Here is a 17,148-nt window from a genome sequence, read left to right on the forward strand (position 1 = left end):
CTTCTTAAAGCTTAATTCCCATCCCAGGTGAGCAGCCACCCAACTCTCTCATTTTTTGTGAATAGAAAACAGTCCCAGAAATGTGTAGTGTCCGCGGAGTTGCACGAAAAAGTGCGAGATCTGTGCGAGACAAAGCCCGAGAAGGCCCAGTGTCCCTGCAGAAAGGACGGTTTCTGGGCAGTTCGCCAGGGCTCCAAGCCCGAAGGGAAGGGAGCTTGAAGTTAAGTAACCTGAGCTTCAAGCTGCTCCCCCAGTACTCCCGTTCACACCCCCGCCCCCACCTCCGTCCCCCGCTCCACCTTTAATACGCTGATGCAGAATCCCACAACCTCCGGGGACTGGCTCCTCGTGCCGCACCCCTGACAGCTCCACTAGGGACGCCGCAGAGCTCACCCCCCAGGTCCCACAGCCCCTCCCGGGCCGCACCCTGCAGCCCTTTCACTTCCGGCCCGCTCCAGGCAGCGCCTGGCCCGTCCCCCGCGCCTCTCGGGGAGGCGGGCGCCGGGCGAGCTCCTCCCCAGGCAGCAGCGGGAGCGGCCACGCCCTGTGCGCCGAGCCGGGCTCGGGTGGGGACTTGGCTTCTTTCAGCTTGCGCGCCGCGGGCCTCTTACAGTCAGGCCTCGCGCCCGATCAGCCCTCGGCCCCCCTGACCTCCCTCGGCTGGGCCGGCCTGCGCCGCCCGGACCATGCTGCACTGGCTGCGGGGCTTCGTGCTGCCCGCGGCGGCCTGCCAGGACGCGGAGCCGCCGACGCGCTACGAGACCCTCTTCCACAAGCTGGACCGCAACGGGGACGGCGTGGTGGACATCTGCGAGCTGCAGGAGGGGCTCAAGAGCCTGGGCATCCCCCTGGGCCAGGACGCCGAGGAGGTGGGTCGCTGCGGGGCCCGAGGGCCGGGAGGGCTGCGGGGACTCTGGGCGCTGCCAGGACGGAGAGCGACTGCCCGCGCCTCTGCAGGAAGTGGCTGGAACTGTGGCTTCCAGCCCGCGAGTGGCTTCAGAAGCTCGGGAATGGGGCCAGGTATCCCGGAACGAATGCGCGTCAGGATCTGAAAGGCTACCGGTACTTTTCCAGAAAAATTAGTGCAGTGGACACTCTGGCTCACGCTAAGAATTTAAAATCCTGTGCCCAGTACGTTTGGTCTGAATGCATCCCAGGCCTTTTTAAGCCTATGCAAAAATTTAGCCACTTTTGGTTGTTGTTTTTTTTTTTTTTAGCTCTCACACTTCAGTGGGCCCCAAGTTCTGTAAAAAGTCTCACATTTTGTATCTCTTCGAAGCTGCTTTCTTACACCAGCTAATTTGTCTACTGTTTCAAAACTGTTTGAAAACCAGTGGTATGTTTCCCCCAACTTCCCGTTGAGGAGGAGAGGCGACATTCCATTGTTTAAGACATTCTTAATGCCCTAAGTACATAAGTTGACCTGAAGGGTTGGCCCGTCGTATGAGCAATTTCAGCTTCTCTGAGTCATTTTAATTGTGTCCCTGAAGTGCAGCCTCTATCAGCAGAGATACTTGGAACCTCTCCAACTCCACTGAAATGTAGGACACTTTGGCATTCCCTATCCCAAGAGGGAAAGTGATTAAGCTATAAGAGCCATAAACTGTTTTATAGTAGTTATATTTTAAGCTACTCATTCAATGTCTTTAGTAGTTACAGGCCTCTTCAGGTTACTATTTCTTCTTGAGTCAGATTTAGTAAGTTACAACTTTTAGGAAACTGCCCATTCTGCCCAAGGCTCATAATATTTATATTCACTTGTGATTTTAAAAAAGTTCTGACTGTATCTGTAGTTATGTTCTCTGTTTTATTCCTGATATCTCCCCCCAACCCCCGCTTCCCCTTCAATCTTGCCAAATCTTTTTTTCTTGCCAATCTTTTTTTTTTTCCCCTTCAACCTTTGTCTCTTTTATTCATACACTGAAAGAACCAACTTTTGGTACTTTTTGCAGATTGTCTCCGTTTTTAAAATTTTCTTCCATTAACTTTTGTTTATTTCCTTCTACTTTCTTTGGGTTTACTCATTTGTCCCTTTTCTAATTTCTTGAGTTATTAATAAATGCTTGATTTATTAATTTTGAGCTACAATATCACTTTAATCACTTCTTTAGTTGCATCCCGTAAGTTTGTACTTTTGTTGTAATTTAGTTCTAAGTATTTTCTAATTTCCAATATGATTTCATCTTTGATCCATGAATTATTTAAATGTGTGCTTTAAATTTCCAACTATATGCTTTTTTGGTTGGTTCTTTGAAAATATGAATAAAATAGACAAATCTCTGGCAAGACTGATTAATAAAAAGAGAGAGGAACTCAGGAATAAAAAGGTCTTCAATTTTCCAAAATTTATATAAGAACAAATTATAAAATAAGTTGTATAAAACTGTGTGTATGCAAACATATAGAACAGGATGGCGTATATTTGTCACACACATAATATATGTATTCTATACATATACATAAAATATATTTTATACCTACATACATATACATAGTATCACTCTGTGCTCATGCCAGATATTAACTATTCCCAGCACTCTTTTTTGATGGGTATATTCTTCAATTAAAGGTTAATAATGATTACTTCTGGATGGTAGGAGTTAAATTACCTTGTTACTTTTTTCTTCACAATTTTTGTATTATTTCAATTTTTTAAAATGATCATACATTATTATTTTTATGATTAGGAAAAAATAGAGTTTTTTTTTTTTTTTTTTTTTAATAAATATCACCTCCTCTGGGATGAGGTTTTCTGGACCACCCTGTATAGAAGAGTTGGTCTCACCCTGCTATTTGTAGATCTTTGTCTCCTATATCGCTACTGCTATAATTTTCAAAAGGTACTATTTTTATTTATTGACTGTGCCTTCCACTAAGACCAAACATCTTGAAGATGAGGGTCATGTCTCAGTGATCTAAGCACAGTGGTACAAAAAGATTTAAGGCTGTGATTTGAAATACCCTAAACAAGACAGTGGCTCATTTGAAATAATTAAAAGAAAAAAAAATTTAACTGTAAAACAGTTGTTAGTGCTTTTATTTCCAGCATATGTAGGACAAGAAAACCAAAAACTCTCCTGTTGCTAGATACCTAGAAATGTTGGATAAAATAAGATAAATATATAAAAGACTTTTTTTAGAGCAGTTTTTTGTTTACAAGAAAATTGAGAGGAAGGTACAGAGATTTCCCATACACCCTCTGCCTCTAAAACATCACATACATAGCCTCCCCCATTGTCAACATCACTCATCAGAATGGTACATTTTTTACCAAAGGTGAACCTACATTGACACCTCATTATCACTTTAAGTCCATAGTTTACCTTAGGGTTCACTCTTGGTGTTGTATGTTCTATGGGTTTGGACAAATGTATAATGACATGTATCCATTATTATAATATCATATAGAGTATTATTACTGCCCTAAAAGTCCTCTGTGCTCTGCCTATTCATTCCCACACCCCCGACCACTGATCTTTTTATTGATTCTATAGTTTTTCCAGATAAACATCTTTTTACATACATAGATGAGCTTGTAAGAAAATAAGAAAAATCTAGTCAAATCACCTGGGTTTAAATCTTGGTTCTGCTACTTACTAGTTAACTTTGGGCCATTAAAAATATCTCTTTAGCTTCAGTTTCCTCATCTGTGACAGAAGTAACATGAGTACTTATCTCATAGGGTTATTGTGAAGAATAGATGAATTAAAATACATAAAGTATTTAGAATAATTCATGGTACCTAATAAGCAATCAATTAGCCTTTAAATTATCTAAAACTGTTACTACCATCACTTTTGAAAGAGGGGTGTCAAAATTTCCTCTATGATTGTACATTTGCCAACTTTCCTTTATAATTCTGTTGATTTTCCCTTTTATTTTAAAAACAGACTATATAATGGACTATACTGCTGGTGTATTCAAATTTAGCATTGTTTTAGCTTCCTGGTGAATTGCTCCTTTCATCATTATGCTTTCTTGCCTACTCTTATAGCATGGTTCCCCCCATATTTTACAAATGCCTGAGTCATTGCACTAGCCAGGGTGTTCCCCTCAAACAGGTTGTTTTCCCAGGGCACCGCTGGGAAATCTTCAGCATTTGGGCTCCCACCTTGTACAAGGCATCATCCTTGCCCCATGTTCCACTCAGGGCTCTTTGCCTGCTGGGCAGTGAATGAGCCAGTTCCCAAACCCCATGTTCTCACCTCTTGTCTTGGGCTACTGCTGGTGCTAACTGCGTCATTTCTGGTTCTCCTAGGAGCAGAAACCAAGATGGGATTGGGTGTGCAAAAGAAGGGTAAGGGAGAGGAGACAGGAGTGAGTCGAAGTGGGGGTCTTCAGACCACGATACAAGTTTAACCCCTGTTAGAAGAGTGCAAGAAAGAAGGAGGTTTAGGAAGAACTTCAGACCAAAGCATAGTTCTTAGAAAGTCTCAGCTAGGCTCACGGGGAGTCACTGAGGAAAGGTAATCTGTTAGGAGAGTCCTGCAGTGGCTGCCCCGTGCTGTACTAGTCATTGGTTGGAGCAGCCCAGGGGAAGCGTGGCCTTGGAGTGAGTGCTGCAGTGGGTCCAGAGGTCCAAAGGTGTGGCAGGTTGGCTGTCAGTCACCTCTGCTCCTGCAGCAGGTTCGCCTGTGGAGCGATCTGACCTGGCCTCCACAGGCCACTCCATGGCTCCCACAGATGTGCTTCTCAGCATAGGTTTGGGGAGTGCTGTCTTATTGTTCTCAGCCTCTCTTCCTCAGGGAGGACAGTGGGACAAACTACAGTCCCCATTGCTTCACTTGGTCACAACTGGCACTCATGATTTCCCTTCTTGACTGTCTATTTTAAATTCCACTCACATTGAGCTAGAATCTCTGCAGGTCTTTGTGACTTACCTGGTGGTGTGACCCAAACTTTCCTTTCTGCAGTGTCTGAGCTTCTCAGGCCAATGTTGCTGCATGTGCCCATTCACAGTTATAACTGGGCATCCCTGGAGTCCACATGGATCATCTGAGTTCCATAAGTATTCCTCTCTGTCTCTGTGGTGTGGAAGCAGCCCTGCTTCCTGCTGATCAGGGCCAATTTACACCTACTGAGAGGATGACTTCTATTCTTGCCTGTTGGTCCCTGGACACAAGGAGTTACAAATGTCCAGGTGAAAGTTACAGCTTGTAGTTCAATGGGAGCCTCATTGTGTTCCCTGACAAGAGTATATCTATCCTGCTTGGGGACCAGAAGCTAACCCTGCAGAGCCCAGAGTTGTGGGGGCGGGAAGCAAAATGTCCCCAGTGGGTCATTGGGAGTGATAGTAAGTAGGACCGCTCCTGCTTCCACCTCTTAGTTCCTGGACTCATGTATTCTTCCTTTTGGGGGCACAGAGCCACATGGTAGGTCTCTGATTTAGTGTACATAACGGCATCCCAAAGGGTGGCAACCCATTTTTGCCAAATATTGTCTCTTAGGTGGTGCTTCGGCTGTGCTTTCAGTAGGACATTCCAGCATTCTGTGAGGTTGGCTGCTTCCAGATGGTGTGGGGTGTGAAATGGCCAGTGGATCCAGTGGTCTTGGGTCCACGTCCACACCTCTTACACTATGAAGGGATCCCCTGGTCAGGTGCTGTGTTCTGTGGGGATTTCATGCCTGTGGCTCAGGCATTCCACAAGCCCCCAGATAGTGGTGCTATCTGAACCTTTGTGGGCAGGAAAGGGAAACCCCTACCTTCCTTTGAGAAAGACCCAGTGCCCCTTACACCACAGGAGGCACCCAATATAACTGACTTTCCACCGAGTGACCAGTTGGCCTTCTTGAGGATTAGTGTCATGTCAGGGCCAGGCAAGGGCCAGATCATGAAAGGCATTGAGGACCTGCCAGGTGGTTTGGACTTTTATCATTTAAGTGATGGGAGCACTTGGGAGGTTTTAAGCAAGAGGGGACACAGGCAAACTTATGACTTAGGAAGATCACTCTGGTGGCTGTGCAAAAACAGGAGGAAGAGAGGGTGTGGAGGCGAGCCTGGGCGGCAGTAGCCAATCAAATACTTGGAATTAGGGTTACATGGTCAGTCTTTATGGGGGAGAATTTCAGAGGCATAGGTCAAGGGTTTGTATAATGTCAAGGATTGGGGAGATTACCCACTTGAGTATCTAGAAATGAGAACTATGGGGTGATTCTTCAAGGGAAGGTTTCAGGATAATTTGCATCTAAAACAAATACTCAACCTAAAGTGAAATCTCTATAAATTTCTGTCTGACTTGATCTCATCTCCATGTTGCCAAGCTTTTGTAATGAATTTGGCATGTAGAAGAGAGCAAATTTCTGTTTAAGTTCCTTTAGGCCTTAAATGGAAAGAATGTGGAACATAATAAGGAATACAATAACTAATTGTTACTAAGTGTTCCAAAAGTATACAGGGAAGGGAAGAGACATCAAGGCAAGTCCTGAGACAAAATTAAGGACTAGCTAGAGGCGAACTCGCTATGGTTTCTTCTGATATGAATGACCCTGCTTTTCCATGTGTTTCCAAATCTCCTCATTATGAAATCAGTGTTTTAGAAGAGATAAAATTCACATTAAGTTCTCCTACGACTCAGGAATTGAGAGTAGAAGGTAGTATGAGGAACAAGGAGATACAGTAGTTATTACTCATTTTCCCATAAGAATCTAGTAATCCTGTCTGCTTTTTAGAGTATTGTCCATCGTTTCCTCCCTCCTCCCTCTTTGCCTTCCCCTCCTCCTCCTCCTCCTCATTGTTTTTCATCAAAGGCCACATTAGAACATTTTAAAAGGCAATCCCAATGTTTGGATGTCATTTGAGGCACTCTGAGGAAAAAAATTTCAGAACATCAAAGAGCAGAAGAAATAATCTGAATTTTAATTTACTGAAATGGAAATCAGAAAAATAAACTGATGATGAAGAGTCAGCAGTTTTAGCTGGAAGTATGCTTATTTTGGTTCAATTTAGGCTTGGAAGACTTCAGAATAGTGTAGGACCAAAAAAAAAATAAAATCTGGATTTAGAATTAAAGGAATAAAATGTTGAGGTGATCAAGTCTATGTTTTGCTCTCTTCTATCAGTTCTATAAAATGCTGTTAGTCTGTTTTCTTTATTCAGAAGTCTGGTCTTTAGACTCTTGTGCCTGCCTGGATGTCTGTCTTCTATGACTCTTTGTGACTACTTGCATTCTCTGCAATGCCCAGGGAAGGATCATTCCCTGTGGACTGTAAAATTCTCTTTTGTTGGAGAATTCCTTGTTGATTGGGCCACAGCACATCTTGTGAAACAACATTAGATGTTTGCCACTGCTCAACAGCTCTGGGGAGGAACGTTTATTGCGAAGCTTGCAGTAGTACTTATGACTAACCATGGCATAATCTCTTCCTGGCAAACCCATGGGTAGTTCAAGGACATGGGATGGTCCTTTTTGTGTTTTCGGTACTTGACATGATGAGTAAACAGAACAAAAACTGACAGATAATGGCTTGATTAGATTACCTTTATGAATTAAAAAAATTTTATTTTGGGGGAGCAGTTTTATGTTCACAACAAAATTAAGAGGAAGGTCTAGAGATTTCCCATATCTCACCTGCCCCCACGCATGCATAGCCTCCCCCATGATCAACATCTGACACCGAGTGGTAACATTTGTCACAGCTGATGAACCTACATTGACATATCACCCCAAGTCCATAGTTTACCTTAGGTGTTGTATATTCTATCGGTTTGGACAAATGTATAATGATGTGTATCCATCTTTACAGAATCATACAGGGTATTTTTCACTGCACTAAAAATCCTCTCTGCTCTGCCTATTCATCCTTCCACCCATTTCTCCAACCGTCTGGCAACCACTGATCTTTTTACTGTCTCTATAGTTTTGCCTTTTCCAGAATATGATATTGCTAGAATCATACAGTATGCAACCATTTCAGATTGGCTTCTTTCACTTAGTAATATGAACTAAGATTTCTCCATGTCTTTTCATGGCTTGATAGCTCTTTTCTTTCTAACACTGAATAATGGTCCATTGTCTGGATGTACCACAGTTTACTTACCCGTTCACCTACATCTTGGTTGCTTCCAATTTTGGCAATTATGAATTAAGCTGCTACAAACATTTGTGTTTAGATTTTCATGTGGACATACATTTTCACCTCCTTTGGGTAGATACCAAGGAGCATGATTGCTGGATTATATGGTAAAAGTGTGTTTAGTTTTGTAAGAAATTGCCAAACTGTCTTCCAAGGTGTACCATTTTGCATTCCCATCAGCATGAGAGTTCTTGTTACTCCATATGAATTTTAACATTCAAGTTTTTAAAGAATACTCCATATTTTTAAAAGTAACTTATGTAAAAAGTGGAATTTTGACTGTGAAACTACACTTCCACATTTCCAGTGGAGCCAGATGAGGGACCACAGGTATGTGTATAGGGAAGCCAGCGCTCTCAGTGGTTACGGAACGTGGTGATTAAGAAGACGCCATAAACATTGTTTATGAGTATCTCCTGGACCCCAGTTGACTTAACTTCTGCCCATTTTGAGATTATCCTCCCAAGTGTGCTGCCAAAATCTGTACAGATGGAGATGGGACTCCTTCTGTTCAGCAGCCTTGCTCTGGAGCCACTGAAGATACTGAGTGAAGATAAGGAACTGGGGGAGAGGATCACAGAAGGAAAGGCCCACATAGTCAGATTTTCATTCTGGTCCCAAGCTTCATTACAGTAATTCCCAAGTGCCTTAACCTTAGAAGAAAAAGTCTTAGGTGTGACCAGACAACTTAAAAAAAAAAAAAATGTTGGACCAACACCACCAGTCATTATGGCCTCAAAGTCCATGTCTCAGAATCCCCTACCCACTTTTCTCTAAAAAGAAGTCCTACCTTTAGAGACAGACCTGTGCGGAGGTCTCTCAGGAAGCTTCTGGAGAAAAGGCTCTTCCTGGAGTGAGGTGGGAAACAGGGAGTCTGATTGGCTGATCTGGGAGTGAGGCCGGAACTCCATGGCCTCTCACTCCAGGCCTGGCCTCCAGCACCAACCCCTCCGAGGCTCCCAGCGCATCTCGTGCCTCTGCTCTGGAGTTGTTGCGATGAACCGTCCCCTTTCCGTTCTGTACCTGGCCCAGGGGCTTTGGCTTTGGTAGCAGAGAGGCGGCTGCTACCTTAGGTCTTTTCCAACTCGGCCTGTGGTGGGCAGAGATCACCATCCTCCCTCTCACTTCCACCTCGGGGAGACTAACGGGGGTCACAGCGTGGACCACCCGAAGCACTTCTGCCGCCAGAGACATCCCAGATGGACGCCTTCTATGAAGAACTGTTTTCGTACCTAGACCATAATGAAGATGGGACCCTGGACATCCTTGAACCTCAGGAAGGCCTACAGGACGTAGGGGTCACTCAGGATGAAGGGAAGGTGGGCTTCAGTGGGGCTGTGGGTGGTCGGAGAGACGTTGGGTCTGAGAATTCTGGAGGGGCCTTGGGCAGAGAAGGGTAAAGCCAAATTTACACGTTCCCAAGCTTGATGCTGGGCCCCACTATAGTTTTCAGGTCTATTACCAACGTTACTGTATGAAGAATAACAACGTTACTGATACTCCTCTCAAGCATTTTTCTCAATTTTCTCCCTGGCTGTAATAACACTTCTAAATTCAAATTGCTCTCAAGATGTTGGCTGCAACCTTGTTTTTGGAGTCACCTTGTTCAATGTACTCACCTGTTATTAGTAGCCTAGATGTGCATTTAGGCCAAAGATGCTCTCTTCCCACTTTGGGGAACTGGCATAATCACTGTGTGTTTTGGGAGTTGTGTGGTAGTTGGAAATTCTCTAATAGTGTATTTTGGTTTCTGTTCTTGGAAGGAGGGCAATCAGTCTGAGTGGCTTGTACTCTTGGCGTTTCTCCCATGCTGATGTTTCCTCATAAGGTGCCTTTATCGTCAGACTTTTGAAGAATGAGCTTGGGCATTGTTTCCTTTGCAAATCTTTTCCCCAGCACCCTAGATGAGAGGATACTTCTCAGTATGCAGTGCCTAATGCATATTTCTATCAGTGTATTTCCAAGTTATTTTCTGTTTGAAAGTTATTATTGAGTATAATTATTACTTTCCAATTATCTTTGCTCTTTGGATGTTTAACCCAATAGCTGGAGATCCATGAGAGTTAAAGACTGGCAAATTCATTGAAGATAATTGGCACTTCATGCTCAAAAAACTGTCAGATGAGTTCTGTCATGTTAAGATTTGGTAAAACTCTTCCTATTAGCCATGTGAACTTTGGGAGTCTTTATTTTGATCATTCACTTAGTCATTGATCAGTTGTATTTTGAGCACATTCTACATGCCAAGCACTGTGTCCTGGTTTCCTCATTTGTAACATCAGAGGCCTGGACTGGATGTTGTCCATGGACCAGAACAGTCCAAAATATTATCTCTGTGAAGTTTACTTGGATTTTTAAATTGTGTTTTTCCTTTTAAACCTAAATGTCCTTCATGCTTTTTTTTTTAAAATTAATTAATTAATTAATTTATCTTTGGCTGTGTTGGGTCTTTGTTTCTGTGCCAGGGCTCTCTCTAGTTGCGGCGAGCGGGGGCCACTCCTCATCGCGGTGCGCGGGCCTCTCACTATCGCGGCCTCTCTTGTTGCGGAGCACAGGCTCCAGACGCGCAGGCTCAGTAATTGCGGCTCATGGGCCCAGTTGCTCCGCGGCACGTGGGATCTTCCCAGACCAGGGCTCGAATCCGTGTCCCCTGCATTGGCAGGCGGATTCCCAACCACTGCACCACCAGGGAAGCCCCTTCATGCTTTTTTAAAGCTACTCTTGTACTTAGATTTTCACATGTGACTTGTATTGATATTTGTTTATTTGATACAAACTAACCTTTCATAAGAAATTCAGGATTATGCCATAAACAAGTTTAACCCTTTAAAACACATTTCTTCTTTATCAAAACAATTTTTTTTGCATATTTGTCTTTTGTTTTTGGTAAGAGGTGGTGTGAGCCATATAAAGGCTTTTTATGACTGATGATGTCTCACATATCAAAACTCTGGCAGTCTCTGCACCAGCCACATAGAACCTTATATTTCAGGGAAACTGATGTGGCTTTTCCTCAGGTGCTGGTGACATCTCTAGGAAGTTCTGATGTGAGTTTTCTCCCCCATGTCTCCAGCTTCCCTAGTAGAAGTTTATTTATATAGATTGAGAATTCAATTGATTTTTTAAATATAGAAATGGTACTTACATACTGCTAAGAAAGAAAAGATACAATTTTTTATTCTGATAACAGATTTTTTGAATGATATTTGATTTGGTTTGTTTTTTTGCTGTGAAAGGTGAGAGACTGAATATGCAAATAGACAGTGGTTAGACCATATTTAAAATTGAACTTTGAATTTCATAATGTGTGCAAATGTCAAATCACTATGTAGTACACCTGAAACTAACTTAATACTGTACGTCAACTATATTTCAATTAAAAAAAATTTGAACTTTGACCTAAGACCTACCCAGAAAACTACCCCTTATCTATAATAAACAATCCAGGAAGCCAACCCGCCATAAGTCAGACACACTGGAAGCCAGAATGCTATCTCTAGTGACAGTCCAGGAGGCTAAACAATAACTTGTGTAACAGTCAGCCCCAAATGGCCAGAAATTAATTGATAACTGACATTTTCCCCAATCTTTGTCTCTGCTTCCAACTTAGGACCAACCAGAGAAAGCCAAATATGCCCCCCTAACCAATCACACAGGATGCCCCACTTTTGCTTTAGCCCACCTACAGTTTTCCCAGGCCAACGGTCTCCAATCAGGGCACACCCCAAAACTCCTTTTTTTTCTACTATAAAGCTTTCTCACTCTTCTTCCTGCTTTTGAGCCAAAATACAAGTGACAGTGGTTGACTTCCTTGCTTTAGTAATCTCAGAATAAACAGCCTTTCCTTTTCTCCTTTGACTGGTCTTTATTTCCACAGAGGAATAGGCAAGAAAACTCAAAAGTCAGAGTCATTAGACAGTTGTAACTCTGGGAATCTTTATTTACCGTAACAAAGGCTAATGAAACATGGGTAAAAAAATCAGGCTGTTCAAAGATAGCGTTAGAGATGTCCTTTAACTTGTAATTTCTAAAATGATAGTTGTTCACTGTTATTTTCATTGACCAAAATATAAACTTCTTACATGAAACTTCAGTACATAAATGGGGCCACAGAATGCTGTGACATTTTCTCTTGGATTATGCAAATCTCAGTATGTGTGTTGAGTAATCAGAAAATAATTTCCAGATGAAAATCATCCTCAATCTAATTTGTGAAAGTAATTAAATAGCAATAATTATTTTTCAGTGACACTGCAAATGTATTTGCTTTTAAAACTAAGTAATAATTGATGGCATTTAGGTTGCAGATAAGAGAATCCTAGTCATACTTGTTTAAACAAAAAAGGATAGAATTCTTTGTAGATACCCTTTATTAGTTTGAGGAAACACCATTCCTAGTTTGCTCAGAGTTTTTAGTCACAAATGATACTGAATCCATCAAATGTTTTTCCACATTTATTAGGGTAACCACATGACTTTTTTTTTTATTCTGTTACTGTGGTAAATTACAAGATTAAAAAAAATATGTTAACCTAACCTGGGATACTGGAATACATTTATTTTGTGTATGTATGTGTGTCCATATATAGTGTTATGTATATACGTATTATGTACATATGTATATGTAATATATAGTATTATACATGTACATATGTGTATGTATAATACGTATAGTATTATATATGTATATATATCCATTTATATATTGTTGTATTCATATAATTATATATATATAGTATTATCAATTTTATATATTGTATCCATATATATTATATATATATGTATTATGTGTGTGTATATATCAATACATATATTTGTGTGAAATAATATATTATTTCTTTCTCAAAGGAATGATTTTTCTAAATAGAGATAGACAGTTTGATATGACAGCTTTTTATAAGAATCATCTTTAGGAAAAGATTATTTAATTTTGGAAATTAAAGGAAAAAATACTATTTTAAACGTTTAAATTTAGGTCAAGATTTGTCTTCTATCTTGGGATTTATAAAATACAAGTCTTAATAGGAAAACAGCCAATCTGCTTGATGTGTTTGTACAAAAAATCTAGTATTTTTAACCCATATAAAAATATCTCTAATTTTTTCCTTTTTTGTAGAAAATTTTTACTACTGGTGATATCAACAAAGATGGAAAGCTGGATTTTGAAGAATTTATGAAGTACCTTAAAGACCATGAGAAACAAATGAAATTGGCATTTAAGAGTTTGGACAAAAATAATGATGGTGCGTCTTTCTTTTCTATTTATCACCAGCTATGAAGAAGCACATCTCATGCTTCCAAAAGTCTAAAACAATGTATATTTAGTCAGTCTACTTTTAGATGATAATTATTACTTGTGTTAATACTTGTTTTTCTTAGTAATGTGATTTTTATATAGAATGTTTTTAGTGAAGAAAAGTTATATGTAGCTTTGCCCAATGAATCATAAACTGTGAGTAGGGCCTTTGTAATATATTAATTATGGAACCTTATACTGATTTGACTTAAAGCTATGGGTTAAAAATAATAGTTATGTTTTTTTGCTCTCTGGGCAAGAGACTTATTTTTATTCATACTAAGCATAAGTATTATATATTCTAAAATTTAAACAACTTGCAGATTATCTTATATTTGATAGTCTTTTTGAAAGAATTACATGTGATCAAAGAAGATGCTCTGATTCTGAAAGTTAGAAAACAGCAGATAGATGTTTAAATATATACCTTCTGGTTGGGATTATAGTTTTTCTATTTAGATTAATAGCTTGGAGTCCCAATCATGTGGAGCAAGAAGTAAGGGCCACTGTAGGAGAAAGGGAAGAGCTATCAAACCCTTATCACCAGAGGCAACCTTTGATAGGAAGAGGGCATTTATTTTAAAAATGTATAATGCAGCCTCAGACCCCTCCCCACACATGAGTGGTCAAGGCCATTTCATTCAAGATTTGTTATTCAAGAAACAAGTTAAACAAATAAATTGAGAGAAAATATGGTTCATACCAGGGATAGGCGAACTTCTTTGTTTTGTAAAAGTCCAGATAGTATTTTAGCTTAGTGGGCCGTGTGATCTCAGTTGCAGGTACTCATCTCTGCTGTCACAGTGCAGAAACAGTCATAGATAATATGTAAATGAGTAGGCATGGCTGTGTTCCAATAAAACTTTATTTACAAAAGCAGGCAACTGGCCTTATTTGGCCAGAGGGTTATAGTTTGCTGATCCCTGATTTTTACTGAACATTAACTTCAGTTAGACTCAAGGCAAGTTCCTTCAAACAAAGAAACAACTAAACCCTTTGAATGGTTTTGATGATCGTTCAAATCTGTGACTTGGCTAGGAAGAGCTGAGTTTGTGGTGGAAAGCAGTACCGTTAGAATATTTGTTACCACCCATAAACCTTACATTGTATGTTCCAAGTCTACCTTAGTCCAATCTTGTAGCAAAATTCAATTCTTACAATCAAATTTATTTCTTCCCACAAACTTTCATCCCACCCTGACCCCTCTAAAGTTCAGCTGCACAGAAGGGGCTGTCTATATACTGTTAGGGCAGGCAGTTGCGGGGAGATGAAGCTACCTCAGGATCATCTCCAGGTAAGTAGAGGCCAATCGTTCAGTATGTACAGTATGCACGTATCAATGGTCCATTTCAGAAAATTCTAAATGAACCAGAAGAAATAATTAACGGTGAAATATTTTTATTTTATTTTTTATTGAGGTATAGTTGATTTATAATGTTGTATTAAAGATGAAATTTGTAGTAAATACAAACAGTTTCCCCTCAGTTTATCTTGTTTTTGTATTTAAAAACACTTTTTCATTATAGGTTCATACTTTTGTTTATTAGACTTTCTTAAAGCAAAGCATATACAGTCTATCCTCATTATTCATGAATTCTGTATTTGAGAATTTTTCTACTTGCTAAAATTTAACTCCATAAGTAACCCCCAAATCAATACTCACAGTGCGTTTGCAGTCATTCATGGATTTGCACTGAGCAGCCACAAATTTCATTTGCTTGGTGAGCACATTTCTAGCTGAGATAGAAAGAGGCGATGCGCTGTGTTCTTGTTTTAGCTTTTTTATTGTAAACAAGTCCTTCTGCAGTCTCCTTGGTGCCATGTTTTTTGCATTTTTGTGCTTTTTATTGGTGATTTCACTATTTGCAATGGCTCCCAAGAACAGTGCTGAAATGCTGTCGAGTGTTCCTAAATGCGGGAAGGCTGTGATGTGCCTTTGGAAGAAAATACGTGTGTCAGAAAAGCTTCACTCGGGCATGAGTTATAGTGCTGTTGATCATGAGTTCAATGTTTATGAGTCAATAATATATATTAAACAAGGTGTCCTTAAACAGAAACACACAGAAAACAAGGTTTTGTATTGATTGGTTGATGAGAATATTGTGACCAGAGGCACAGGAGCCTAACCCTGTATTTCCCTTAGGAACAGTGGTTCGGTTCTTTAGTTCTGTGTTCATGGTGACCTTATAGAAAGTAACTACAGTGAATAATGAGGATCAACTGTACTTCTTTGAGAGTGCAATCATAAAGGAGATTGTTCAGAGTGGTATTTGAAAAATTTCATCGCTAACAGGGTGACGCCTCTAACTGCTCTTACATTGTCCAGATTCTCAGGCTGTTCCTTTCCTCTCCCTGGGAGAAGCCTCTCCAAACCCTGTCATTCCTTCAGAGTCCTTCCGTTAAAGGGAGTCTTTCCTTTCACCACTAACAGTAATTTTTGTGTTCCTCTTTTCCTGGAGAACTTTGCTGTTAATCCTGGTTTGGCATCAGACCCTTTGGTTTGTTTACCTGTTCCATGCGTCTTCGTCTTAGGATCCTCGTGAGTCTGTGGGATGCTTGAGGGAAATGCAATCTTACATTTATTGCTTATGTTTTCTCTTTCTTCTTCTCTTCTGATTCTTCTCCTTTCTATAACATGCTCTAATTGCTCTTATAATAATCATTTTCCTACTTCCATCATCCTACATCATCCCGCTTTATTTTTATTGCCAGATTTCTCAAAAGAATATTCTACACTCTTTGGCTTCCTTTAGTCATTTTCTACTTTCTTTTAACTCAGTGCCTTACATCTTTATGTATAATAAATGCTTAATCGTTTATTAAAATGTAGAAATGCATACTTTAAAATTAGTAGATCCTAGCTTAATTGAATTTACCTTAAAGTCAGAGTATCTTGATTTGAATCTCAGTTCTGCTCCTTCTTAATGTCGTTTCTTGGTAAGGCCATGTAAGCTCTCAGTCTTTTCTTTAGATGGAATGTCATTATTTACCTACAAGGCTGGTATGATTTTTGAATGAAATAATGTGTGTATATTTGTTTAATGTATTTGTTGAAATTTGAGTTGGTGTTGCAATATGTACTTAAGCAAATCTATAGCTCATCTAAATTCACAATTTTACCTTAATCAGTTCAAGGCTCTCCCTTATAAAGTGAGGGGTTTGAAATTCATGATTTCTAAGGTCCTTATCAGTTCTGAGTTTATAATTTTGATTTTTTAAAGGAAGAATTGAGGCTTCTGAAATTGTCCAGTCTCTCCAGATACTAGGTCTAACTATTTCTAAACAACAAGCAGAGTTGATTCTTCAAAGGTAAGCTCTTCCTCTATTGACAGTTTTTTTTTTTTTTTTAATTTTAGTATCCTGTATTAGAGATCTGCCTTTGTAACTGTGGCTTAAAACAAATCCTTGTACCTTACCATTCCTCACTATGTACTTTCGATATCTTTCTCCCCTTTTTCTCGCTTTTCATTTTGTGTGTACACATATACCTAAAGTGTAGGAATGGGAAAACTCTTTCAAGACCTCCAGGGCTGGTGCAGTAGAAGAAGCTCTGTTTTCCCTTTTACGTGACTCCTTTACCACTCACACAAAACACTTCACTTCTGAAACTTCTGGTCACTGAATATGTGGGGTTTTTTCTCCACAACAAGCAATTCTAGCTGACACTAGCTGGGTGTCCTACAACGTAACTCAATTCTAACATTGTCTACCTGGAGGTAGTGTCAGATCCCACAGATTAAGGACTCAGTTTCACAAGACTGCTCTCCACTTCAGATACC

The 17,148-nt window shown here is 40.3% G+C and overlaps 1 protein-coding gene across 1 annotated transcript in view; it reads left to right on the forward strand.

The window, feature by feature from the left end:
* The first annotated feature begins 345 nt into the window (after positions 1-345).
* Positions 346-17,148, forward strand: part of LOC133088355 (mitochondrial adenyl nucleotide antiporter SLC25A24) — a 43,710-nt gene continuing 26,907 nt past the window's right edge. Inside the window, exons 1-3 of the mRNA XM_061186241.1 lie at positions 346-869; positions 13,190-13,316; positions 16,591-16,678. Of these exons, the coding sequence (XP_061042224.1) occupies positions 687-869; positions 13,190-13,316; positions 16,591-16,678 (398 nt within the window). The 5' untranslated portion in view covers positions 346-686. The remainder of the gene's footprint in view (positions 870-13,189; positions 13,317-16,590; positions 16,679-17,148) is intronic.

This window comes from Eubalaena glacialis, chromosome 3, assembly GCF_028564815.1.
Source record: "Eubalaena glacialis isolate mEubGla1 chromosome 3, mEubGla1.1.hap2.+ XY, whole genome shotgun sequence".
Lineage (NCBI taxonomy): Eukaryota > Metazoa > Chordata > Mammalia > Artiodactyla > Balaenidae > Eubalaena > Eubalaena glacialis.